The sequence below is a fragment of the Rhinatrema bivittatum genome, chromosome 9 (genome assembly GCF_901001135.1).
Source record: "Rhinatrema bivittatum chromosome 9, aRhiBiv1.1, whole genome shotgun sequence".
Lineage (NCBI taxonomy): Eukaryota > Metazoa > Chordata > Amphibia > Gymnophiona > Rhinatrematidae > Rhinatrema > Rhinatrema bivittatum.
The window spans coordinates 235,707,784-235,734,963 of record NC_042623.1 but is presented as its reverse complement, the minus strand read 5'-3'; the positions used below and the strand labels follow the sequence as shown (position 1 = coordinate 235,734,963).

Below are 27,180 nucleotides of genomic sequence, written 5' to 3'. Positions count from 1 at the left end.
TATGTACTGAAAGTGCAGTATCAGTCTTACCCCCTGCCGTTGAAGCAGAGAGCTATGCTGGATATGCATTGAAGTGAAGTATCAGACTTATTTGGTTTGGGGTAGTAACCGCCGCAACAAGCAAGCTACTCCCTGGTTTTTTTGTGAATGCAAATCCTTTTTTTCCACATTTCCTCTTTCCGTTGACGCATAGAGCAGTGCCAGAGTTGCATTAACAGTGAGTGTGTTTATTGAATAAGGGTATTAATCTCTAGGTAGTAGCCGTAATTCCTGCAAACTACCCCCATGCCTCTTCTCTTCATTCACATCCTTTAGACTTTATGGATCCACAGTATTTATCCCGTGCAACTTTGAAGTCCTTCACAGTTTTGGTCTTCACCACTTGCTCTGGAAGGGCATTCCAGGCATCCACCACCCTCTCCGTGAAGAAATACTTCCTGACATTGGTTCTGAGTCTTCCTCCCTGGAGTTTCAAATCGTGACCCCTGGTTCTGCTGATTTTTTTTCCAATGGAAAAGGTTTGTCATTGTCTTTAAATCATTTAAACCTTTCAAGTATCTGAAAGTCTGTATCCTATCACCTCTGCGCCTCCTTTCCTCCAGGGTGTACATATTTAGATTCTTCAATCTCTCCTCGTATGTCATTTGCTGAAGACCCTCCACCTTTTTGGTCGCCCTTCTCTGGACCGCCTCCATCCTGTGTCTGTCCCTTCGGAGATACGGTCTCCAGAACTGAGCACAGTACTCCAGGTGAGGCCTCACCAAGGACCTGTACAAGGGGATAATCACCTCCCTTTTCTTGCTCGATATTCCTCTCTCTATGCAGCCCAGCATCCTTCTGGCTTTAGCTATCGCCTTGTCACATTGTTTTGCCGACTTCAGATCGTTAGACACTATCACCCCAAGGTCTCTCTCCTGCTCTGTGAACACCAGCCCTCCCCCCCCCCCCGTCGAATACTGTTCTTTCGGATTTTCACACCCCATATGCATGACTCTGCACTTCTTGGCATTAAATCTCAGCTGCCATGTCTTCGACCACTCTTTCAGCTTCCTTAAATCCCGTCTCATTCTTTCCACTCCTTCCGGCGTGTCCACTCTGTTGCAGATCTTAATGTCATCCGCAAAAAGGCAAAGCTTACCTTCTATCCCGTCCGCAGTGTCGCTCACAAAGATATTGAACAGGACCGGTCCCAACACCGATCCTTGCGGCACTCCACTTAACACCGCTCTCTCTTCAGAGTAAGGTCCATTTACCGTCACATATTGTCTTCTGTCTGTCAACCAGTTTGCAATCCAGGCTACGACCTTGGCACTCACTCCTAACGTTCTCATTTTATTCACCAGCCTCCTGTACGGGACCGTATCAAAAGCTTTGCTAAAATCCAAGTAGATGACATCGAGTGCTCTTCCTTGATCCAATTCCTTAGTCAAAAAAGTCGATCAGATTTGTCTGAAAGGACCTTACATTGGTGAAACCATGCTGCCTCTGGTCCATTAATTCTGCTGCTTGTAGATGGTTCACAATTCTTTCCTTCAACAGTGACTCCAATATATTTCCCACCACCGAGGTGAGGCTAACCGGCCTGTAGTTTCCAGCCTCTTGTCTTCTCCCATCGATACATAGAAAATAATGTTCTCCCATTGCCCAGCGGAGGAGACTCTGCAACTGCTCGGGGCGAAACATGCCATAGAGACCAATATGGTTGAAGATGTGTGAGTTTATCCCCCCTCTCACCCCAAACTAAGTGATCCTGATAAAATACAAATAGTCTACTATATATACAAGGGGCCACAATCATGCAGTAGGTAAATCATTGAGCAAAAGGCTGTGAGCCAGCAGAGACAGAGAGACTGAAAATATATACCATTCAATTTTTTCTACATATTTATCAAGTACACAAGTCTGGTGAATCAGGTTGTGGAATTGTGTGAGTGTAGGCGGGTCTGAGTGAATCTATTTCTGTAGAATCCATTTCTTAGCTAACAAGATTAATAATCTACAACACCATTGTTCATATTTATTAGAAAAAACAATACCCCTAGTGTCATCCCATAGCAGGGCATTCACAGTAAATGCGAAGGAAATATTGGTTAAGGAGAGCACATATGTATGCACCCATTGCCAAAAGGCATATATATAACTGGACAGGTCCAAAACTGACATCCCCACATTTGGGGCAACAACCCTTGCCTAGGTTCACATAGTTGCGTGTTTGTGCAGAGGCTAAGACTGGTGTAAAAATCAAAATTGCAGCTCTTGAAGGGGAGTGTGGGCTCCCAAAGAGCGCACACGACCAAAACAACCTTTATAATAAGCTGAGGTCAATTTAATACTCGATTCCCTGTTCTAGCCCGCTACTAGAATGTCCCATTTTGGGAGAGGCCGATGCTTCATGAGTAACTTATACCAAAAGGACACCCGATGACTTGTGGGGTAGTCAACATCCAAAAAATTGGAAAGCAGTTCCCAGGCATAATGGTGTGGGTTGGGCAAGGTCAGAGACTGAACATAGTGCCATACGTGCAGATAGGCATAATAATGCTGGTTAGGGAGATCATATTGATCTTGGAGACTTTGAAAAGAACGTACTACATGGAACTCGTCCACAACATGAACAAGCGCTCGCAGACCCCTGTCCCGCCAGGTCCTAAATACCCTACTTTGTAGGCCAGGCAAAAAATCCCTATTGCCTACTAAGGGCAAAAAATGGGTGTAACGACCAGGGAAGTCCAGGCTACGACAAAACCAGCCCCACACCGCTAGAGTGGACTTTATTAACACATTGTGGCCTGATCACATTTTATAACGATCTCTTCCCCGACTTTGTGGTACGATAAGCAGAATATGTGATATGGGGGGTGGGGTGGGGTTATTGGAAATTTGTGGGTGGTTGAGTGTTTTTAGGGGTGGGGTGGAAATCAGAAGTTTTGAGGAGATTTGAAATAATCTCTGGATTGGTGACCCAGTTGTAGAGGTAATTTTTCTTATTCACTTATTTCAGAGCTGATTATGAGTGATATTAAACAGATGATCTAAGCTAGAGGATTATCGGCCCCAATAGATAATCCCTTTTTTACTTTTGCTCTTTTTTGTTGCGTGATGGGGAGTATACAGTGTATCTCTTGGAATGTTGGTGGATTAGGGTCTCCCATTAAAAGAAAACAAATATTGTCTGCTTTACAAAGGTTTAATGCATCTGTTGCTGGGATTCAGGAAATGCATCTAACAGCAGAAGAGAGCAAAAAAACTTAGGAGAGGTTGGGTTGGGCAATGGTTTTATGTCCCAGTGCAGGGAAGGAAAGCGGGGGTTGCTTTTTTGATTCATTAATCTTTAAACTTTCACCAAAGTGGGTAAGTTACATGGTCAGGAAATCACTTTCTGCAATGTCTATGCACCCAATGAATATAGCCATAGATTTTTTTGTTGAGCTGATTCATCAGTTAGTACAGTCCATTAAGGGTCCTTTAGTTATGCTTGGAGATTTCAGTTGTGTGCATGACCCCACTTATGATAGATCTAATTCGATTAAGCATGGTCTGTGGGGGGAGAACCAAAAGGGATCACATATCTTTGTGAAGAACTGAGTGTCGTAGATATTTGGAGAAAACGGCATCCTACTGAAAAGGATTATATGTATATTTCCAGGGCTCATTCCATGATGTCCTGGATTGATTATTTTCTAATTTACGACTTTCTCTTCCCTAAAATCCAACAAGCTGAAATAGGAGATATTGAAATCTCCGACCATGCTTTGATCTGGATTAGGGATGTGAATGGGGCTTCGGACGATTGAAAATATCGGACGATATTTTCAAAATCGTCAGAAATCGGGGGCTCCCCCAAAACGATAGGAAAACCCCACGATATTCATCGTGGGGGTTCTCTTATCGTTTTGGGGGAGGGCGGGAAAAATGGCACATAAAAATAACCCCTAAACCCACCCCAACCCTTTAAAACTAATATCTTAGCTTCCCCCACCCTCCCGAACCCCCCAAAAACTTTTTACAGGTACCTGGTGGTCCAGTGGGGGTCCCTGGAGCGATCTCCCACTCCCGGGCCGTCGGCTGCCACTAATCAAAATGGCGCCGATGGCCCTTTGCCCTTACCATGTGACAGGGTATCCGTGCCATTGGCTGGACCCTGTCACATGGTAGGAGCACTGGATGTCCGGCGCCACCTTATGCTCCTACCATGTGACAGGGGCTGACCAATGGCACCGGTAGCCCCTGTGACATAGTAAGGGCAAAGGCTATCGGCGCCATTTTGAATACTGGCAGCCGACGGTCCGAGTGCAGGAGGTCGCTCCCGGACCCCCGCTGGACTTCTGGCAAGTCTTGTGTGGGTCAGGAGGGTCCCCCAAGACTTGCCAAAAGCCCCTGGGGGTCCGGGAGCGATCTCCTGCACTCGGGCCATCGGCTGCCAGTAATCAAAATGGCACCGATAGCCTTTGCCCTTACTATGTCACAGGGGCTACCGGTGCCATTGGTCAGCCCCTGTCACATGGCGAGGCTCTATATTCATCAACTTTGTCAGAACACGGCAGGATTTTATGCATCCATAGCTCTTCAGGATATTTTTAAGGTCACAACGGGGAAACCTAGTTTTGTTCCCCTTTAACTAAGGCTATCCGAAGTATCAAAAATGATAGGGTTATTCTTGATATCATAGCTAAATGGGAAAAGCATGTAGGCTTTACTCTCCAGGGATCAGAAGTTTTGGTAATCTTACAAAATTGTTTTGCTACCATAGAAACTGTTATTCTACGTGAAGTGGAATACAAAGTTCTTCGCTGTATGTACTTATCTAGAGCATGGTCTTTCGCAGCTAAAATGAGTAACACAGATAAATGTTTAAAATGTCTGGTTGAAAAAGGGACTTACTTCCACAGTTTATGGGAATGCATGTGGATTTCTCGTTTTTGGGATGATATTGTGTTGGATTTAGAAACAATGCTGAAACTCTCTATAACTAAATCGCCTCAAGTATATCTTTTCAGACTTTTTGATGACTCATTGGATGCCCTCCTGGATCCTAAAAAATTATTTTTTTATTTATTTGTTTTTATATACTGTTGTTCGATCTGGCATATTACAACGGTTTACAGTGTAACACAGTTCCAGTAAGATTTATGTTACTTACTTTACATTGTAACTTCGTATCATTTTTAACATTTTAACATGGAGTAATTGGTAACATTCTACTAACAGTTTCACTAACATAAGTAACGTTTAAAGACATTTAACTAACTTTTAAATTCTGTGTCATTAGTAACATTTAACAAAGTAACTTTTAACATTCTGACTTGGTGTCATTGGTAATGTTTTACATTCTAATATTTTAGCTTCTGGCATTTTAACTTGGTGTTAATGGCATATTACGTTGAGACTTCAGGTCTCTTGACGTAGGAACGGCGTTATTTGTAGTATTGTAAATTAGGAGGACTTAGGGAATAAGAGAGGGGTCAAACAGTGGTATAACAATGTGACATTTATATGGTATCATAGAATATAATGGTATACTAAAGTAACGCAGAGTACAATGGGATGGTCAGCTGTAATTTAAAAGTGTAACATTTGACAGCACTTTTAAATTTAATGGTGTAGCATTTGTCAAGTGACCTAAAATGTAAGAAATTAGATGTGCAATGCAGGATAGAATAGAGAGGCTTACTGCTGGTGGGGGTGGGCCTTAGGTCGCTATCGGAAATGCTTTTTTAAAGAGCCATGTTTTGATATATTTTTTTTGAAGGATTGGGTTATGGGAATCCAGGCTGAGTTGAGGCGGTAAGCTGTTCCAGAGTGAAGGTCCTGCTATCGATAGGGATCGTTCCCTTGTTGTGGTCAGGTGTGCTGTTTTTGGTGAGGGTATTGTAATGAATCCAGTGTTGGTGGAGCGTAGTTTTCTTTGAATAGTGTGAAAGTATAGGGTGGAGTTAAGCCAGTTGAACTTCTCATTGTGAAGAGCTTTGTGGATTAGGGTTAAGACTTTATATTGTATTCTGTGGTGGATGGGTAGCCAGTGTAGATTTTTGAGTATTGGTGTGATATGATCAGATCTTTTGGTGTTTGTAAGCGATCTTGCTGCTGCGTTCTGGAGTAATTGTAGCGGCTTGAGGGAGGTGGAAGGGAGGCCCAGGAGGAGGGCATTACAGTAATCGAGTTTGGAGAATAGGAGTACTTGGAGGACTGTACAATAGTCGTGGGTGAGGAGAAGTGGTTTAACTTTTTTTACAATCTGAAGTTTGTAGAATCCATCTTTAATTATTGAGTTGATATGCTTTTTCATGTTAAGTTCATCATCTATGGTGACGCCAAGGTCTTTGACGGTGGAAACTATTTTCTCATTCATCAGGTGTGTAGTGTGGTTGTGGCTGAGTGTTGTGATGGCTTTGTTGGTTATGATTAATATTTCAGTTTTCTTGTGGTTTAGGTAGAGAGACATTTGAGAGAGAAGATGTTATTTTCTGGAGGTGGGAAGTCCCAAATTTTTAGGGTGTTTTTAATATTTGCTTTCATGGGGAGCAATATTTGAACGTCGTCTGCTTATATGAAGAAGGTTAGGTTTAATTCGGATAGGAGAGCACATAAGGGAAGGAAGTAAATGTTGAAGAGGGTGGATGAGAGGGATGAGCCTTGAGGAACACCGTGTGTGAGGGGAATTTGTTTGGATTCAGATGCATTTAGTCTGACTTTGTAGGATTGGTCTGATAAGTATGATTCAAACCATTTTAGTGTGGTGTTGCAAAGCCCAATTTCTTTTAGTCTGATTAAGGCTTTTCTACTGGTCTTCAAAGGCTTAGTCTTCAAAAGGCTTTTCTACTGGTGATTCAATCTATTCTAGCAATATGGATTTTGTCACAGCCGCCCAAGATGCACCAATAGAAGGTCAGATTGTATTAATTGCTGCATTTTGAACACATCTGCTAAACATAAATCTAAAACATCACTTACTGCTTTTTTAGCTATTTGGCAAGATTATTGGGTCACTCTCTCACTGGCCATGTGTGATTATATAACTAACTTTTGAGTTATGATAATGTTTTTATATTTCAAATCTGTTATAGGTCAGGCTATATCTCTTTCGATCTCAATCATTATCAAGTATTTCCATCTATTCATGGATTATTGACTACTGTGGGGAGGGTTAAAGGGGGTTGGGTAGGGGAAGTTATTGTTTTTGCTTTGGATCTCTGATGTAAGAGATTAGTTTTGTATGGATTTATTTTCTTGATGCTTTTTGTACACTGCAGTTTGTCTTTATTTTGAAAAAAATAAAGAAATGAATAAAAAAAAATATTGGTCCAGTGTAAGCAGGCACTGTTTCAGCAACTCTTACACACACCTGTCAGATGCCACAAATCCCAAACCAGCAAATACAGATAAAACAATTGTGCACACTTATAATCAAAGGATTTAATAAGAAGTTAACAAAAAAATATTACCAATGATTCAGTCTTACAACCAAGATCTTCATCAAGGTTACATTTACTATTAAACTATTTTTATTCTCACCACTAGCAAACCTTTGTGCCAGACTTTTAACTCCAGCCTCTAGTCTCTCAATGCCAGTCTAACCTTTTGAAGCATTCATGGTTACAACATCCATAGAAACCACTCCTATTGATGTGACGCCAAGGAGCTTTAGATAGCTGATAGCCCCCTGACATATTTCAGCAAAGTCAACCAAAACGGCAGAGATGCTAAGATGGGTGGATAAGTACTAAAATACATTTATTTTACTTTAAAAGAAGCAAATAACTCCTAAAATTACACAACATATCAGGGAGGTTTTTGAACTAGTGGCCTCTGGCTCCTCGATAGACCCCACCAGTGATTCAGAGGCTATCTAGGAGCAAAGGACCATTATAGAACTAGTAAACTTCTTAAAACTGTTCTTTTTGAAGGGTGTGCAACATTTTAGGTTTTTACTGATAAAACACCTCCAATGCAAAAAAAAAAAAAAAAGGTGTTTATTAGATAAACACTGGAAAAATACTACTTCCCCTGCTCTGTCACTCCTCCTCTGCCTACCATGGATCCTCTGCTTTATTTTTGTGCCTTTTCTACAACGACAGCTCAGCTAAACAAATATATGTATTTGACTCCTGTGCTTCTAAAACACCAATTTTTTTTTGTACCCCCAAAGAACCTCCAATTAGGTAGAAAATAAACATCTACATTTATAAACACCTAAAATCAGAAGCCCTAATTATAGTTTTAGTCTTGTGAACTAAACACATTTCAAGTTGACCAACTATCAATAAACTACCAACAATAAAATCTTACTGTATGTAGTCATTTAAAATTTAAAGGGATAATCATGGTTTTCTAAAATCTTATATTTCCTAGCATTTATTTATTTGTTTGTTTGTTTATTTATTTAAAATCTTGTTTATACTGTCGTTAAGTTAAATACCATCACAACGGTTTACAGGAAGGCACATAAATTAGGGTTGGTTAATGTATTGGAATATACATTCTACATGGGTGCCATAAAGATTCGGTAACATAATTTTGTGATCAATATTATTTGGTGAAAGTGATAAATCATGTCCTTTTATACAGGTTTCATTCTAGATTACAGGTTTAGTTTATAAATTGAATATTTCTTCTATGTTAACAGTGTGATAAAATAATAAAAGCGCACATATCGCTTTGTGATAGGCTTGTTTAAAAAGCCAGGTTTTTAAACTCTTTTTAAATGTTTTGAGATCTCTTTGTAATCTGATCTCAAGTGACATGGTGTTCCATAGTATAGGTCCTGCCATTGATAATGCTCTTTCTCTAACTTGTGTTAGTCTTGCTGTTTTGACAGAGGGGATGGTTAGTAGTGCTTTGTTAGCTGATCTCAGGTTTCTATGTGGGACATGTACCCGTAGTGCTGTGTTCAACCATTCTGCTTTTTCATTGTGTATTACTTTATGTATAGTGCATAGTGCTTTGTATTGTATTCTGTGCTCAATGGCATGTAGCCAGATGGACTCAGGACCAATGGATTATGCTCTCCTACCAGCAGATGGAGACTGAGTCAGATTTCAAAGCTGACGTCACCCCTGCAGTGACCTCAGCCTTCCAGTACTCTCCGTCTCCAGCAGATGGTGGACATACCTCTCCCTATAGGGATTGTTGTACTTTTGGAAGGAGAAGTTCTACTTTCTAAATTGAAGGAAAGTTGAGCCCCGCACTCCAGCGGTGAAACCTAAAGGTTCCTCCCCCAGTTGAGAATTCCTGAGGTGATTTCCGAGATCCCTCAGAGGTATGCCTTGGTCCGGTAGCCAGTTCCCAGCGTGGACTTTGCTGCTTAAGCAGCTAAAAGGCATCGGGTGCAGGAAGCTAAGCGCGTGATGATGGGCAAAGCCCTCTTCTCCCCCCCACCTCCCCCCGTAGCCGAAGACCATCTCTGTAATTAGCTGGTAAGCGCTGAGCCCAGGTAAGTTTAAAAAAAAAAAAAAGATTTATCTCCTGATTCAGAGATGTTTGGAGGGGTTTCAGTAAGACTTCCTCCGGTCTCCTTGGCACGCCGTACTGACGTTGTTCCCGATCCCACTGGGGTAAGGGGAAGTCTGCTTTCCAGCGGGTTGAGTGGCCCCCCCAGTAGGCTAGGCCCCACTTTAGGCTTGGTCAGCACACTGCGTGGTAAGCCGTGGCAATGCCATCTTGTACGCATCTTTGAGCATGCTGTATTGCCCTACATAGAACGTGTGTATGTGCAGTGCATTGGCTCTGCACACGTGCTGTGCTCATAACATCACACAAGTACATACGCGCACAACTTACTAAGTGCAGAACACAGGAAAAGTCGGGTGCACAGACTGTGCATTTGCCTCGCCGCATCCTACCTAGGCGCTCAAAATCTACGCGCATACATTTTTAAGCGTGAGCCAATAGGATGCACAGTTACCGCCGCCAATGGCACCGCGACCCAAGAAAACGAATTGCCTTGCTCTCTGAAACACTTGCCATATTAGAGCCTCTCAGTCTGACCTGGACTTTGTTAATTAAATAAACTTTTTAGTGAATAGTGTGTGTTCTGGAATTATTTTAAATAAAGTAAATACCTACACTACCAATGGTAAAAAGTTTTTAATAATGTGTATAAATTTAAAAATGTTAAGTGGAGTCAGAGAAAGGTTTCATACATGGTGTAGGTGCCCTGCACCTCCGTAAGGTGAACTTATAATCATCAACCTTCCTCCTCCTCCTCAATAGCTTTTAACGATTATTTTTTAAGAGTTTTGTATGTGAACTTGTGTTGTCCCTAACAACACCTAAAGGACTCTTCCGTGGCAATATGATTTTTAAATGCGTGACCGCAAAAGTTTACTCCATAATACTCAATGAGAATGTCAATAAAGGGTATAAAAACAGACTTCCCCGATTTTGGTTGGTGTGTCCATCTTCTTATAAGTTATCCCAACATGTTTCAGACATAAATGCCTTTCCTCAGGGGGTTCGATGTTTACCGGGACCAACTTCACGGAGTCTGCAACCCTCTCCTCGACGGTTTCTCCTGAGCTCAAAATGTTGTGCCACAGGGCGATCTTCCTCTATCGATCGCCGGGAAGAATAACCTGTCAGGTGAGCTGACTCCTTATATATGTTACTACTGGAGCTAAAAGTGACCAATGAGAAGTTTCAACGTTGCAACGAGATTAATGACGTCACAATCGGACCTGCAAGAGAACTCGCTCTAAGTGCTGGTAATACGATACACGGACCTGAAAGAAGCACTCTGAGCTGTCAAACACCAGACAGTGCATGCCCAGATAGAAAGTCTTGATAGGGAGGACCCCTTAGTGGGTCATCAAATGTGTGGCCATTGTTCTTGGTGTACACAGACCATTACAGGTGTTCTGTGGGAAGTTCCACTCTTAGGATATAAGATTTGGAGAAAGAGTAACACCGATTGTCAGTCCCATAATGTTGTGTACGCGATCATCTGCACATGTCCCAAGTTATACATTGGACGTACTACTAGACCTATTCGAGTAAGACTTGGGGAACATAAATCACGGTTTACTACATTGAAACTTACTGCACCTATGGTTCAACACATAGTGGATTCTGGGCATAAAATTCCAGACTTAAAATGGACGATCATTGAGCGAATAAATCCCTCACCACGCGGTGGGGACATACGATCGTTACTCAACACACGAGAAGCCTTCTGGATATTTTCATTGAAAACTTCCGTACCCCGAGGCATGAATGATGAGCTCAATTTTAACACTCTTCTGTAAAGGATTAGTGGAGTACAGCGATAACGCTTTTTGACACGCCAGCCATCACGCTCTCTTGTCGCTCTAACGATTAAATTGTTTGCACCCTTATAGAATGCAGGAGGGCTTCCGCCGTTTACAATTTTGACAGCTCAGAGTGCTTCTTTCAGGTCCGTGTATCGTATTACCAGCACTTAGAGCGAGTTCTCTTGCAGGTCCGATTGTGACGTCATTAATCTCGTTGCAACGTTGAAGCTTCTCATTGGTCACTTTTAGCTCCAGTAGTAACATATATAAGGAGTCAGCTCACCTGACAGGTTATTCTTCCCGGCGATCGATAGAGGAAGATCGCCCTGTGGCACAACATTTTGAGCTCAGGAGAAACCGTCGAGGAGAGGGTTGCAGACTCCGTGAAGTTGGTCCCGGTAAACATCGAACCCCCTGAGGAAAGGCATTTATGTCTGAAACATGTTGGGATAACTTATAAGAAGATGGACACACCAACCAAAATCGGGGAAGTCTGTTTTTATACCCTTTATTGACATTCTCATTGAGTATTATGGAGTAAACTTTTGCGGTCACGCATTTAAAAATCATATTGCCACGGAAGAGTCCTTTAGGTGTTGTTAGGGACAACACAAGTTCACATACAAAACTCTTAAAAAATAATCGTTAAAAGCTATTGAGGAGGAGGAGGAAGGTTGATGATTATAAGTTCACCTTACGGAGGTGCAGGGCACCTACACCATGTATGAAACCTTTCTCTGACTCCACTTAACATTTTTAAATTTATACACATTATTAAAAACTTTTTACCATTGGTAGTGTAGGTATTTACTTTATTTAAAATAATTCCAGAACACACACTATTCACTAAAAAGTTTATTTAATTGTCCAGCGACAGAGCTTAGCTCTTGATTGTTTTTGTTTAGTACAGCAGTTCGCGGCACAGGTGTATTTTTTGATATTGATCTGGACTTTGTTAAGCCAGGCTTCTCCCATTCGGATGATGAGTTGACCACTGAAATTAACTGGAAGTATGCCGGACCTTAGTATCCCCTTGATGGGTTCATCCGTGGGAGACGGAAATTCAGCTTGTCCCAACCCAGTACCTCCTGGATTAGGCATGGACCCGGCAGCCTTCTCTTAGATGGAGTTTTTCCAGGGACTACAAGCCTTCATGCAGGCACAGACTACGGCCTCTCGCCCCAGTTCAGACGGAACCACAGCCGGTGGCCCCTCCCTCTCCTGTTCCTATCAGCATGCCCCGAGGTATACTTCACCTTACCAAGGGTATCCCTGGCAGGGACCCGGGCGGCACAGATGAAGAGGAAGATTCGGATTCCTTGGAAGATGGGGAAATTCCCTTGGGGATGGAACTATATCAGACCATTTTATGGTTTTTCCATAGAGACAAATTGCCAGCCCTGGTTTCCTAGACTCTGAAGATGCTGGGAGTCCCTGGGGCGGACTCTATGACGGAATCAAAGAAGAATCCCATTCTGATTTCCCTGTGGAAGGCCTCCTGCTACTTTCCAGTGATGGATGCCATCTAGGAGTTGATTGATCTGGAATGAGATCCCCCAGAAGCAAGTTTTAAAGGAGGCTGTTCATTGGAAGCTCTGGACCCTCTGGTCCCAGCAGTAAGGGAACGTTTGCGTTTTCTTAAAGTGGATGCACTGCTCTGTGCTGTCGCTAAATGAACTGTCCCAGTGGAAGGAAGAGTAGCCTTAGAAGATATGAATGATAGATAGATTGAGTCTATACTTAAACAAGCCTTTGACGCTGTAGCAACGACCTTACAGATCGCTTCTTGTTGCGCTCTGCTGGCTCGTTTGTGTCTACTCTTTCAGGAGATTGATGACTCCAGTGTGAATCCCAGAGCAGTTATGGAGCTCGCTGCTGCCTTTTTAGCAGACGCAGGCTCTGATTTAGTTTGTATGTCGGCCAGAGGAGTGGCCTCAGTGGTGGCGGCCAGATGACAACTATGGCCGCGGAACTTGTCAGTTGACACAACCTCCAAAGCTAATCTTACAAAGATGTCCTTTAAAGGATCACTCCTATTCGAGAGCGAGTTGGAAAAGCTGGCCAGTAAATGGGGCAAATCTCCAGTTCCCGGCTACCAGAAGATAAGAGAGAGCAGTTACAATGCTCCTTGCCTATGAGGGGATTGTTCAGGGAATCTAAGCATTTTTGCATTTCAGAGGTCTTGACCCCTTGGGAGGTTCCAGTCTTTTCATATCAGACAGCCCAGGTGCGGGCATTGTTGGGTTCAATCTCATCCTGAAATCCACAATGAAATTTTACTGACCTACCTTCGGGACGAGGAGATAAGGGATCGCCTTTCTCTTTTTTTACCAATGGTGGATCAAGATTACTTCGGACAAATGGGTACTGGAAGTCATTCGAGAAGGATATGCACTGGAATTCCATAGCACTCCTCAGAACGTATTCATGATGTCTCCTTGACACTCCGAGCACAAGAAGCAGGCAGTGGAGATTACACTTCTAAAACTCCTTAGGATGAGGGTGGTCGTCCCAGTACCTATGCTCCAGGAAAATATGGGACGTTATTCCATTTATTTTGTCATACCCAAGAAGGAAGATTCCTTTCGGCCCCACCCTGGACCTCAAGTGCCAGCTACACTTGCGAGTAACTCATTTTTGCATGGAAAGCTTATGTTCTGTGATAATGGCCATACAACAAGGAGAGTTCCTAACCTCCCTGGATCTATCCGAGGCCTACCTACATATTCCAATCTGGCAGAAATACCAACGCTTGTTATGCTTTGTGGTACTGGGTCGACATCAGTTTTTGATGTTACCCTTTGGCTTAGCCACTGTCCCCAGAACCTTCTCCAAGATCATGGTGGCAGCATTAAGAAAAGAAGGGATCCTGGTTCACCCATACATGGACAATTGGCTGATCCGGGCCAAGTCCATGAAAGAGAGCCTCCTGGTAGCCAACAAGGTGATCTCTCTGTTGCAGCAACTTGACTGGGTAGTAAACATCACCAAGAACAGCCTCAAGCCTTCCCAGTCCTTGGAGTATTTGGGAGTCCAGTTTAACACCAAGCGGGGCAGTCTTTCTTCCATCCACATGGATACAGAAGTTGATGTATCAGGTATATCACCTGATGAATACGGTATGCCCGATGGTGTGGAACTATCTCAGAGTTCTTAGGTTGATGGCAGCAACCCTGGAAGTAGTACTGTGGGCGAGGGCACACATGCGTCCTCTTCAACATTCTCTGCTGTCACATTAGAACCCACAATCTCAAGACTATTCGGTTCATCTCCACCTACCAATGGGAGTCTGCTGTCACCTCCAGTGGTGGTTACAGGAAGCTCATCTGAACAGGGGTGTGTCCCTGTCCTCCCCGGACTGGCTGGTTCTCACGACAGATGCGAGTCTCCAGGGCTGGGGAGCTCATTGTCAGGAGCTGACAGCCCAGGGATGGTGGACAGAAGAAGAGGTCCTCTGGAACATCAATTGCCTGGAGGCCCGGGCAGCCAGATTGGCACGTTTACAGTTCAGCCACAGACAACAGGGCCAGACGGTCCGCGTGATGTTGGACAACATGACAATGGTAGCCCACATCAACCGCCAGGGAGTGTCACAGGAGATAGATCTCCTGATGGAGTGGGTGGAAGTACATCTCAGCCTTCCACATTGCAAGAAAAGACCACGTCAGAGCAGACTTTCTAAGCAGGGAGAGTCTGGATCCAGGAGATTGGGGATTGTCAGCCAAAGCATTTCAACTGATAGTAGATCTTTGGGGCCTCCTATCAGTCTACCTGCTGGCCTCATCCCACAATGTGAAGGTTTCTCGATTCTTTAGTCGCAGAAGAGATCCGTGGTCCCTGGGAATCGACACTCTCGTCCAGATCTGGCCGGAAGACAAGTTGTTGTACACCTTCCCTCCATGGCCCCTACTTGGCAGGATCATTCAGAGAATCGAACGCCACAGGGGACTAATCCTACTGGTAGCTCCAGATTGACCCAGATGTTCGTGGTATGCGGACATGCGGAGACTCCTGGTGGGGAATTCCCTGTGCCTCCCACTGCTCAGGGACCTGTTACAGCAGGGACCAGTCCTTCACGAGGATCTGACTTGTTTGTGTCTTATGGTCTGGCCCTTGAGAAGGCTCGCCTGATGAAGCAAGGGTATTCTGTGGCGGTAATTGTCACCTTGCTCCGCGCTCTGAAGTTCTCCACGTCCCTAGCATACATGTGGGTCTGGAGGGTATTTGAGGCCTGGTGCGAGAAATGCTGTGTCAACCCTCGGGCAGTCAAAATCCCACTTACTCTGGAATTTTTGCAGGACGGTTTGAATAAAGGTTTGGCTCTTAACTCCTTGAAGGTGCAAGTAGCGGCTCTCTCCTGATCCAAGGGTAAAGTGAATGGGGCTTCCCTTTAGGCCCACCCTGACGTGGCCCGTTTTCTGAAGGGAGTAAAACACCCTCGACCTCCCTTAAGGATACTGGTCCCCTTGTGGCATCTCAATTTAGAACTGGAGTTCTTGGCAGGTCCTTCTTTTCGGCTGCTGCGGAGACTTTCCTTGCGCTTACTGACCTTGAAGACGGTGCTCCTGGTGGCTATATGCTTGGCACATCGCATCTCGGAGCTGCAGGCATTGTGCTGGGAGCTGTTCCTCCGGATGACTCCAGGGGCATTACAGCTATGTACTTTCCCATCCTTCCTGCCCAAAGTAGTCTTGGAGTTTCATTTGAATCAGTGCATTTCGTTGCCGTCTGTAGATAAACTCATGGATGTGGAGGAATATCATCTCCTCCGTCATTTGGACATCAAGAGACTTTTAATGCGGTATCTGGAAGTCTCAGAACTGGTCCGAAAGACGGACCGCCTGTTTGTCCTTAACGGCAGAAGCAAACAGGGTGAACCAGCTTTAAGAAGGTGGTCATGGGAGCCTATGTGGAGGCTGAAAAGCTATTACCTTCTCAGATGAGTGCATTCCACTAGGGCTCAGGCAGTCTCATGGGCGGAAGTTAGATTGCTGTCTCCTGTTGGTATCTGCCGAGTGGCGATGTGGTCCTCCTTACACACCTCCAGGTTTTATCGCCTGGATGTGCAGGTCCAAGAGGACGCAGCCTTTGCATGGGCGGTGTTGACCGGACCACGAGCAGCCTTCCGCCCCAATCAGGAGTAGCTTTGTACATCCCATTGGTCTTGAGTCCATCTTTCTACACTAAGGAAAACAAAATTATCAGGAAAGTAATTTTTCCATTAATATTTAGCAGTGCTGAAAGCCCTGCTGGTGGTGGTGGTGGTTGTAGGGATGTTTAAGCTTATGTTGCTGCTGCTGCCTGCTGCTGGCAATTCCGAATAATCCACAACTTCAGGAAACCTTAGCTTTAGTGCACAGCAAAACATCTCATTTTGTAATTTTACTGTATTGGTGCACTAGTACATACATGTATGCTTTCTCCTATTGCAGCTTCCCAATCTCTTGTTTTATGGTCCTCCTGGAACTGGTAAAACATCGACTATTTTGGCAGCATCGAGAGAGCTCTTTGGGTAAGCTAGCGCTTAATTCTGTATAATGGAGCTCTTGCATCTGAAGTCTGTGTAGAGAAGATTCTGCAAGCTTCACTGCTGGACTCAGCTGAGCACAATTCTCCCATGTGCTTTCCCCTTGTATTTGATGTCAATCTAAATTAATATATGAGCCTGGTCTTACAGGTTCCACAGTGGTTTCTAATCTTAGAAATCTGCTTATTGGATTGTTTTAGAAAGGAGAATGATAAAATTGTTTAATTTTATTAGGTCAATAAGCTGCTGTTGGGAAAATATTTTTTTGATAGTGTAAAGATGGTGGAGGCTTTTTTATTTGGGGGAAGGGATTATTTCCAGGTATTTTTTTTTTTTTTGGGTGGTATAGTTCTGATTTCAGGTTCATTACATAATTCTGTGTGAAGTATATGTTTGAGTTTACTGCCAGAATCCGCTACCAGACACCCCTTCATTCCAGACATAGGGACTGATTCTCTTCCTATGCTATCAGCTAAAAGCAAAATACAACCAGTTGCCACCAGTGTTTGCAAGATGAAATCTTTTTTGAAAAAAGGTTTTATTCCTTCCCCAGCACCAGGTGAGAGAATACTGTGGTTGCAAAGAAATTGCACCCAGTCTTTCGGCAGTTTCAAGAAAGCTGGAGTTGTCAGTTTCTTAAATTCTTTTCACAGGCAGATAGTATATAATCACATGCTCTCTGTAAGAAACCATCTGAAAAATATATTGTGGCTTTATTCCTGGTGCTGATAAACCTCTGCAGGCACAAACACACTCATTGTTTCCAATCCTGTGAATATTGCTAGAGATAAATCTCTGGCAAAACTAAGTCTGGAAATAAGAGAGACGAAGGGAAAAAAATAAAACAATAGCTTATCTTAAGCATTGCCCTTCAATAGAAAAATAATAGTTCTTTGTGCCATTAGCCATTAAAATGTCTGAGCAAAGCATAGAAAATTCAGTGGAATTGTTTCATTTTGAATATAGTGTTAGGATCCTTTATTTAGTCTTCTCTCTCTCTCTCTTTTTTTTTTTTTTTTTTTTGGAACATTATATATAGAGAAAATCCATATTTAACAGGTTCACTAGTATTTTATTTTTCATAGGCTATTCTCCCATCATTTGCTTTGGCTTTCTAATGGTATGACACACATGATGACAAAGATAGAATAAGTTACTAAGGCTTCGGTTTTCTGTGTGGGATGCAGTATTTATGCAACCTTGGGGCTATTTTGTGATGATTGATACTCTCAGTCTGGAGAGGGGGGTGCTGTGAATAGTGCCTCTGCAGCATTCCTGGTCAGCCCAAGGATAAAATGCTGAAACTGGACTGAAACCCAGGTCTCTCGAACAGTAGTGAATAATTTAGACCATGATATCATTCTTTAACCTAATCAAATAGATGGTTCGTTTTTATAGGTACTTGTTAGCTAAAAGCTGGCCATACCATGTAACACCCAATGGCACTATGATTGCTTCCCAGGCCTGATCTGTTCCGGCAGAGAGTTTTGGAGTTAAATGCATCGGATGAACGTGGAATACAAGTGGTCAGGGAAAAAGTGAAGAACTTTGCTCAGTTGACAGTAGGAGGAAGTCGCCCAGAGTAAGCAAGTGTCTAGTTATGAAAATGTGTTGTGTGTTATGTCTCTGTGCAGGTATTCAAATATGCTGGTAAAAATGGAACCAGTCAACAATGAGAAAGCATCCATAAAGACATTCTAGAATAAGTTTTTGTCAGCTTAAAAGTTAAGAAATACACTGGCTAAAATGGAGACTTTTTTTTTTTTTTTTAGTATGAGAGGGTTTTATGGGGAAATGAATACTCTGTTATACTAAGGAATGATTGCTCTCAAATCCAGCATTGTTTTTCATGGTGCAGATCATCTTGGAAAATATCTCCGTTCTTCATGTTGATGAAGAACACTGTTTTCCTCAGTTACTTGTGCTTTTTGAAACTAGGTAGTGAGCCTTCAGGGCAAAGATGTACGAATAACAGATAACGTTTGGAAAGTATGAAATGTCTGTGGTTCGTCTTGGCTCTGTCTTTGAATTTCAGTGGAAAGCCTTGTCCCCCTTTTAAGATTGTGATTCTGGATGAAGCAGATTCCATGACCTCGGCAGCTCAGGCAGCACTGAGACGTACTATGGAGAAGGAGTCGAAAAGTACCCGCTTCTGTCTGATTTGTAACTATGTTAGCAGGTATGTGTGGGATTAGTGGTACAAGTATACTGTAGACATTAACTGTGTGTGCTTTACCATGTAAAATGCTGGGAGCCATGTTTATCCGGTTTTCTTTCCCATCAGTTCATAGAGAAAACCTTTGATAAATCAGATCCTGTTTGAGTAAATGTAATTTTTTTCTTTTTGTTTCGTCATGGATTGTGTATTCTTGATTGTAATTTCTGATAATCTTGAAAGCCGTGCAGAAACAGGAGGCTCTTGACTAACAAAACACTCTTTAAAGTAGCTCTTTCCTCTGGTTCTCACTCCTAGCGATCATGTTCAGACAAATCTAGTTGTTGTTCAAGCTTTGTAGGATTTTCTTGAAGGTGATAAAGCATGTTTTTCTCCCCACCTTTAATCTTTTTCTCAGAATAATTGAACCCTTAACTTCTCGATGTTCCAAATTCCGATTTAAACCTCTAGCAGATAAAATTCAGTTTCAGAGGCTACAAGACATATATGAAAAAGAAAACGTGCAAATCACCACTAAGGTAAGATGCTGCTTTCTGTTCCTGTGGGGTTTTTTGGGTTTTTTTTTTAAGTTTACTGCTCAGAAGGCTGGAAATGGTGATGAGTGCAATAATAGTGCAGCAATCACATTCATCAAAATTCACAACCAACATAGAAGATGTTACCTTCCCTGTATGTACCCAGATCAGTCCAGACTCCTGGGTTTTGCCTCCCTGCCAGCAGATGGAGACAAAGTTTCACTGACACCGTACATAACCCAGTGTGCCACCTGCAGTCCCTCAGTATTTCTCTGTCTCTGGTAGATGATATTAAACCTGCAGTCTGGAGAAAGAGGAAAAAAAAAGATTAAAAGACACTATTTTACCTGTATATTCGTTCAACTTTATAAGAAAGCTCACTTCTTTTTCCTTATGATATAATTGAAGATAGGAAGGTATCTGTGTATGTAATTGTCTTGGTACGATTTGACACAGTTAATCCTGATAATCTTATGTTAATTTATTTGTTGTAATTATTTGAAACAATAAATAAAGAATTGAAAAAAAAAAAAAAAGACAAGACACTATTTCTGGATCCTCCCAGGGGGTTGTGAGGCCACCCCCCCTGGTTTGAGGTGGACGAGCAGGGGATTGGTGACCCTTTTGATAGCTTGGTCTGGAGGTTTGTGGGGTGGACATCTGGTGGTCCAGATCCCTCATCCCGCCTTGAGACAACAGTGGAACCTGCTGGCAGTTCTGCATTGCAAGCCCAGTGGAGCAGGGAAGTATCCCTTTTATATGGTTTGTCCTGGGCTGGGTCGCTAAAGTTTGGCAAAAGGGCACAGATATAGCTGTGGTCTTTTTCTGATCTACCATGCGGCCTGTGTTCTTGGAACCTGATCCTCTGCAACAAAGGAAGGTATTGGTTTCTATGTTTCTTTCAGGCCGATACAGTAAGGAGCGGTAGGAAGAGCTGCGTTAGTGCTGGGCGCACCCGCGTTTGCCGCACGCACAGTCCTGCTCACCTACCGCTCGATACTGTATTTAAATAGCTTACAAATGCAAGCCGCGTCCAAGAAGCGTCTGTGACATGTTAGGCCCGCGCAACCCATTTTACTGTATAGGCGCTTAATACAGCGCCTATACAGTATCCTGGGTGTGCTGGTACCTGTCATTTCAAATGTCATTTCAAATGACAGGCACCAGGAAGTGGATCCCAACTTTAACCCATGAAAACCTAAAAACCTAAAATCCCCTCCTCCCGAAGTGACTCGACATGTTACCAGCTTACTTTTTGTTGCTTTCAGCCCCTTCCCTTCTCTGCCGTCCTCTGGAGGGGGCAGCCGGTGGCGAAAGCGGCTTGCAGCGGTCCTCGCTGTGCAGGTCCCGGTTCTCCTGGCTCAGCCCTCATCTGCTTAAGGAAGATTGTGAAGTCAGGTAAGAGCCCACTGTTCTGTGCCATCTCCAGTCACGGCGCGAGCGAAGCGAAGCGTAATTTCATTGGCTTGAGCGCCCGTCAATTTGGGCGCTCAAGGCAATGAAAGCACATGGACGGGCGGGCGTGACGCCAACGCCCGTCCATGTGCTTTCATTGGCTTGAGCGCCCAAATTGACGGGCGCTCAAGCCAATGAAAGTACGCTTTGCTCCGCTCGCGCCGTGAGTGGAGAGGGCACAGAACAGTGGGTTCTTACCTGACTTCACAATCTTCCTTAAGCAGATGAGGGCTGAGCCAGGAGAACTGGGACCTGTGCGGGGGGGACCGCTGCAAGCTGCTTTCTCCGCCGGCTGCCCCCTTCGCAGGACGGCAGAGAAGGGAAGGGGTGAAAGCAACAAAAAGTAAGTTGGTAACATGTCGAGTCGCTTCGGGAGGAGGGGATTTTAGGTTTTTAGGTTTCCTTTTGGGGGAAAGTTTGCCGTCTACCCTTACCCCTGCCTCTAACGCAGGGGTAGGGGTAGGCGTTAAATTAGCAGGTTAAACGTGCGGCAAAACGGCAGGTTAAAAAAGCGATAGTTGGGGCGCGCATTACTGTATGGGAGGGAATAGCTAATTTGATCGTTTACATCTAATATACATGCCGCGGGCGGAAGGGGTTAACCGGTGATTTAAAGAGGTGGTAAGAATGGGTTAAAGGGGATAGTGTATCGCGGGTTGGACTTACGCGGCCGAAAAGTGAGTAGAAAGCGGGTTAGAAGCAGGGTAACCGACGAAACCAAACTTTCTAAAAGAATCTACTAAATTAAATTCACTTACTGTCCACAACTTTAACTCCTCCATAGTCTGTTTATACCTTTTAAACAAAAGCCAGTCAGGTAAACCAGTTCTCCCCCACTGTGTCCTACTACCCATCTGAATCACCTGGAGCTTTACATCCTCCCGCTTTCTCTTTACCTGCCAAGCCAGTTAACCCTCCAGCTCCCAATGCTCTTTCAAGTGCTGAAACTGCCATAACAATCAGACATAAATAAAAAACCAGAGTGCAAACTATACTTTCCCAACACTTTCCCTCTAATAATCCTTCAGCCTCGCAAGCGGGCAAGGACTTACAACTTACACTATTGTTATTTTTCCAGTACACATTTTATTAACAAATATACAGACAAATAATTCACAATCACTCTTAATAAGTACTCCTTAAATAGAATGGTCTAACAATGGGCGTCCCCAAAGTAGATCAAAAAAAAAAATAGTGCACTGTTATTTGCAATTGGCCAAAAAAGAAATCTTTTACTTACCTACCTAGAAAATTAAATGTGAAAATTAATTATATAGGCATGATTAACTACTTACAGATCTGTCTTCCCATGGGGGGTACTCACATCTTCCGGGTAATACTTTTGTTGTCTTCCGGGTACTGTTTTCTTCCAGGTACTACTGTTTCAATAACCAGTCATCTAGAAATCAGAAACCTCTGTTCCTAGGAATTACTATACAATAAACAAAACTTCGGACAATCTGCCAATTAAAGTCCGAGTAGCAGCATTAGATCTGACCCAGTCCAGCAGAGTCAGATGTAAGACTGCACAAGTGATGGCCGCAGCCATCAGCTGCCTGTTCAGAGTGCCCATCTATCAGGGGGCACTCCCTCTTCTGTCTTCTAGGTATCACTTTTTAGGGAGAAAAAAAAAACATCAAACATCCAGAAATCTTTATCTGGGAACAGCCTTCGGACAAGATTGCTCTGAGTATTAGTGTTGGATCTGAGCCTGCCAGCAGAATCAGATGCAAGACCCCACAATAGATAAAGCAAAAACAAAAAATAAATTTTTTTTCATAGATAGCCACAGCTATCAAGTCCCTTGTTCAGAGTGCCAAAAATGTAAAGCTTACTCTATGCTTATGGCCAAGGACACAAGAACACTTAGACTCAGTAAAAAGTATAATGTATTTTTATTAGTCAATATAAGTGTTCTTGGGATATGCTGGTTACTGGGTGCCCTTAGTCTTACAAACTGACCAGCATCTTGTCATATACAGGAAGTGACCCTTCTTTTATAGATAACATACAATATTGTGGAAGCTTCTAGACTTGCGTGACTGCCCAAAGAATCATTTACATAAGTTGTGATGTCAAATGCATGATTAGATCATCCCTAACAATCCCTGATTAGTTTCTTCCCAGGAGGTGTGGCCCATTTCCCATGGCTTTCTTTGTTCTGTTAAACTCTTTATTGGTCAAGATAATCAACACGTCTGTAGCTGTGTTGATTACAAACTCCTGAGAATATTGCCTGAAGCTCCCCTGTGGTTTCTTCTTTGTGACTCTATGAATAGAAATCACCTGTCTGGTGCCAGCTTGCCTGCCTCTACAGATATCCAGGGACATTATGTAAGTCATGCTCAGAAAGTCACTCAGAGTCCATTCAGCCCAGGCAGGCCAAAGAAAAGCAGAGGCTTCTGGGGATTTCCTTCTCTGTGTTGGTTTTCTGTTCAGGCATACTTCTCACATAGGCCTCATTGAGGTCAACCCATATCAAACCACCCAATGGTATCTCGTTTTCTCAAGAGCCTCGCACCAATCTCCAAACCTACGGTTCCGTGGAATCTTAACCTTGTCTTGGAACAACTAATGCTGTCGCCATTTGAACCGATAGACATAGCCCACATAAAATATTTTACATGGAAGGTAGTCTTCTTAATAGCGGTTACATCAGCACGCAGAGTCAGCGAACTCCAAGCATTAGTACATTATAGTCCATATCTACAATTTTTCCATAACAAAGCTGTCCTTCGCACTCATCCATCATTCCTCCCGAAAGTGGTTTCACAGTTCCATTTAAATCAAACGATAGAATTACCAACATTTTTTCCCAAACCTCATCAGAATGACAGGGAAAAATTATTCCACATGTTGGACTGTAAAAGAGCGTTGGCTTACTACAAGAAAAGAACACAGTCAGAATCACGAACTTCACAATTATTCGTATCATTCAACCCGAACACACCAGCCCTTCCGGTAGCTAAACGGACTATCTCCAGCTGGATTGCACAATGCATCCAGTTCTGCTACCAGAAACAGAAATTAATGTTGTCTTCCCATCCAAACGCACATCAAGTAAGGGCAGTTGCTGCATCAATAGAACATTTACGAGGCGTGCAACCCATAGACATATGCAAAGCGGCTAAATGGTCATCCCTGCACACATTTGCGTCCCACTATTGCTTAGATCAGCAAACATCTGATGATGCCAAATTGGGACGAGCCATTCTACATTGGCGTAATTCCATAATCGACTATCCACCAGAACGGGATCACGCATAATGTAGAGTGCATGAACAATGCAGCGTGATAGGGAGCTTTGGACTCCCATGACAGCAAGGCTAATTCTGCCCTGCTATTAACAGGAAAAAGCAGGTTTGCTTACCATAAACGTTGTTTCCGTAGATAACAGGATGAATTGGCCATGCTGACCCACCCACCTCCCTGGATAGTCGGCCTATCGGACCTTATTCATACACTGCTTAATTACAGACTGAGGAAATTCTGTTTTTTCTGCGCAGGAACGCACGCGCAGCCACAAAGAGCAAAGCTCTGAATTCTACTTTGGAAGCTCCGCCTCCCGTGCCTGATTGACAGTTCCCATGACAGCATGGCTAATTCATCCTGCTATCTACGGAAACACCGTTTACGGTAAGCAAACCTGCTTTTCATTGCTAGAGGATGTGGTTACGACAGTTAGCTGGGTTTAAAAAAGGGTTGGATAAGTTCCTAGAGCAGAAGTCCACAAACTGCTGTTAATCAATAAGGATTAGTAGTGTGGGATTTATTCATTTAATGTTTGTGTATTTGCCAGGCCTTGTGACTTGCTTGGCCACTGTTGGACACAGGAAACTGGGCTTGATGAACCCTTAGTCTGACCCAGTATGGCATATCTTATGTTTTTGGGCAACTTCACTTTCTTCCAGCTCATTGGAAGGGAGTTTGTTTAGAAATTTATGGTTGTTGCTATCATTTTGGCTTGGGTACAGATCAGTACTGAGGGACTGAAGGTGGCACACTGAGTTATGTACAGTGTCAGTGAAACTTTGTCTGCTGGCAGGGAGGCAAAACCCAGGATTCTGGACTGATCTGTGGTGCTACAGGAACGAAAAATAGCAGGTAAGACTGTTCGTAGATACTGAGCCTCAAAAAATTGCCATATAAAGACTTGGGAATCTTGGAGAGGGGCTGCAGGAAATATATTTAAAAAGGGCTCCAGGGGCGATCCGGGAAACTACAGTCCGGTTAGCCTGATTTCAGTGCCAGGAAAAATAGTGGAAAGTGTTCTAAACATCAAAATCACAGAACATATAGAAAGACATGGTTTAATGGAACAAAGTCCGCATGGCTTTACCCAAGGCAAGTTTTGCCTCACAAATCTGCTTCACGTTTTTGAAGGAGTTAAACATGTGGATAAAGGTGAACCGGTAGACGTAGTGTACTTGGATTTTCAGAAAGCGTTTGACAAAGTTCCTCATGAGAGGCTTCTAGGAAAAATAAAAAGTCATGGGATAGATGGTGATGTCCTTTCGTGGATTACAAACTGGCTAAAAGACAGGAAACAGTAGGATTAAATGAACAATTTTCTCTGTGGAAGGGAGTGGGCAGTGGAGTGCCTCAGGGATCTGTATTGGCACCCTTACTTTTCAATATATTTATAAATGATCTGGAAAGAAATACGACGAGTGAGGTAATCAAATTTGCAGATGATACAAAATTGTTCAGAGTAGTTAAATCACAAGCAGATTGTGATAAATTTCAGGAAGACCTTGTGAGACTGGAAAATTGGGCATCGAAATGACAGATGAAATTGAATGTGGATAAGTGCAAGGTGATGCATATAGGGAAAAATAACCCATGCTATAGTTCCACAATGTTAGGTTCCATATTAGGTGCTACCACCCAAGAAAGAGATCTAGGCATCATAGTGGATAACACATTGAAATCGTCGGTTCAGTGTGATGCGGCAATCAAAAAACAAACAGAATGTTGGGAATTATTAGAAAGGGAATGGTGAATAAAATTGAAAATGTCATAATGCCTCTATATCGCTCCATGGTGAGACCGTACCTGGAATACTGTGTACAATTCTGGTCGCCACATCTCAAAAAAGATATAGTTGCGATGGAGAAGGTACAGAGAAGGGCAACCAAAATGATAAATGGGATGGAACAGCTCCCCTGCGAGGAAAGGCTGAAGAGGTTAGGGCTGTTAGTTTGGAGAAGAGACGGCTGAGTGGGGATATGATAGAGGTCTTTAAGATCATGAGAGGTCTTGAACGGGTAGATGTGAATCGGTTATTTACACTTTCGAATAATAGAAGGACTAGGGGGCATTCCAAGTAGCACATTTAAGACTAATTGGAGAAAATTCTTTTTCACTCAACGCACAATAAAGCTCTGGAATTTGTTGCCAGAGGATGTGGTTAGTGCAGTTAGTGTAGCTGGGTTCAAAAAAGGTTTGGATAAGTTCTTGGAGGAGAAGTCCATTAATGGCTATTAATCAAATTTACTTAGGGAATAGCCACTGCTATTAATTGCATCAGTGGCATGGGATCTTCTTAGTGTTTGGGTAATTGCCAGGTTCTTATGGCCTGGATTGGCCACTGTTGGAAACAGGCTTGATGGACCCTTGGTCTGACCCAGTATGGCATGTTCTTATGGTACCACCTGGAGACTGATATACAAAACTGTGATAAGATGGGCCATTAATATGCTATAAAGGCTTATGTTAATGGCATGCAAATGACTTTGGAGATGAACTGTGCATGTTAAAATTCTTGCGGTAATAATCATCCTAGCAGAAAAACTTAACTATACCTCTCTGAGATACAGTGCAGTTTCTTGCCATAATGGCTCTGCATTTACTTTGTATATTTTAATGCACACTAATTTGCTATGTGAACATAAATAATGAGCTGATTTATATAATTAAACAATGTCATGAGCTTTGTGCCCAAATTTGCTATTTAGCTAAATGCATGCTAAAATGCCAAATAACATGTATAAATGTTTGTAGATGGCACAGTGTGCCTTATTTGCTGTTTTAATGCTTGTTGCATTTGCGTACATCAGTATTGCTTAACACATTGACCTCCCGGGGTTTAGGATGATGGTATTTTTTATGGGATCGTTTCTAGCTACTGCTGTACCAAATTACAACATTAAAACAAATTATTGTGCGCAGAAGCGATGTGAGAACCTATGCTAATATAACCTCTTCTGGTAAATGCACAGTAGTTCTGAGGGCCTTAATAGGTAAAAATAAAATAATTTT

The 27,180-nt window shown here is 43.0% G+C and overlaps 1 protein-coding gene across 3 annotated transcripts in view; it reads left to right on the top strand.

The window, feature by feature from the left end:
• Positions 1-27,180, top strand: part of RFC4 (replication factor C subunit 4) — a 140,210-nt gene that overhangs the window by 45,048 nt on the left and 67,982 nt on the right. For all 3 annotated transcript variants that reach the window (XM_029615827.1, XM_029615829.1, XM_029615828.1), the window contains 4 exons: positions 16,679-16,758; positions 18,236-18,355; positions 18,809-18,952; positions 19,347-19,467. In XM_029615827.1, the coding sequence (XP_029471687.1) occupies positions 16,679-16,758; positions 18,236-18,355; positions 18,809-18,952; positions 19,347-19,467 (465 nt within the window). The remainder of the gene's footprint in view (positions 1-16,678; positions 16,759-18,235; positions 18,356-18,808; positions 18,953-19,346; positions 19,468-27,180) is intronic.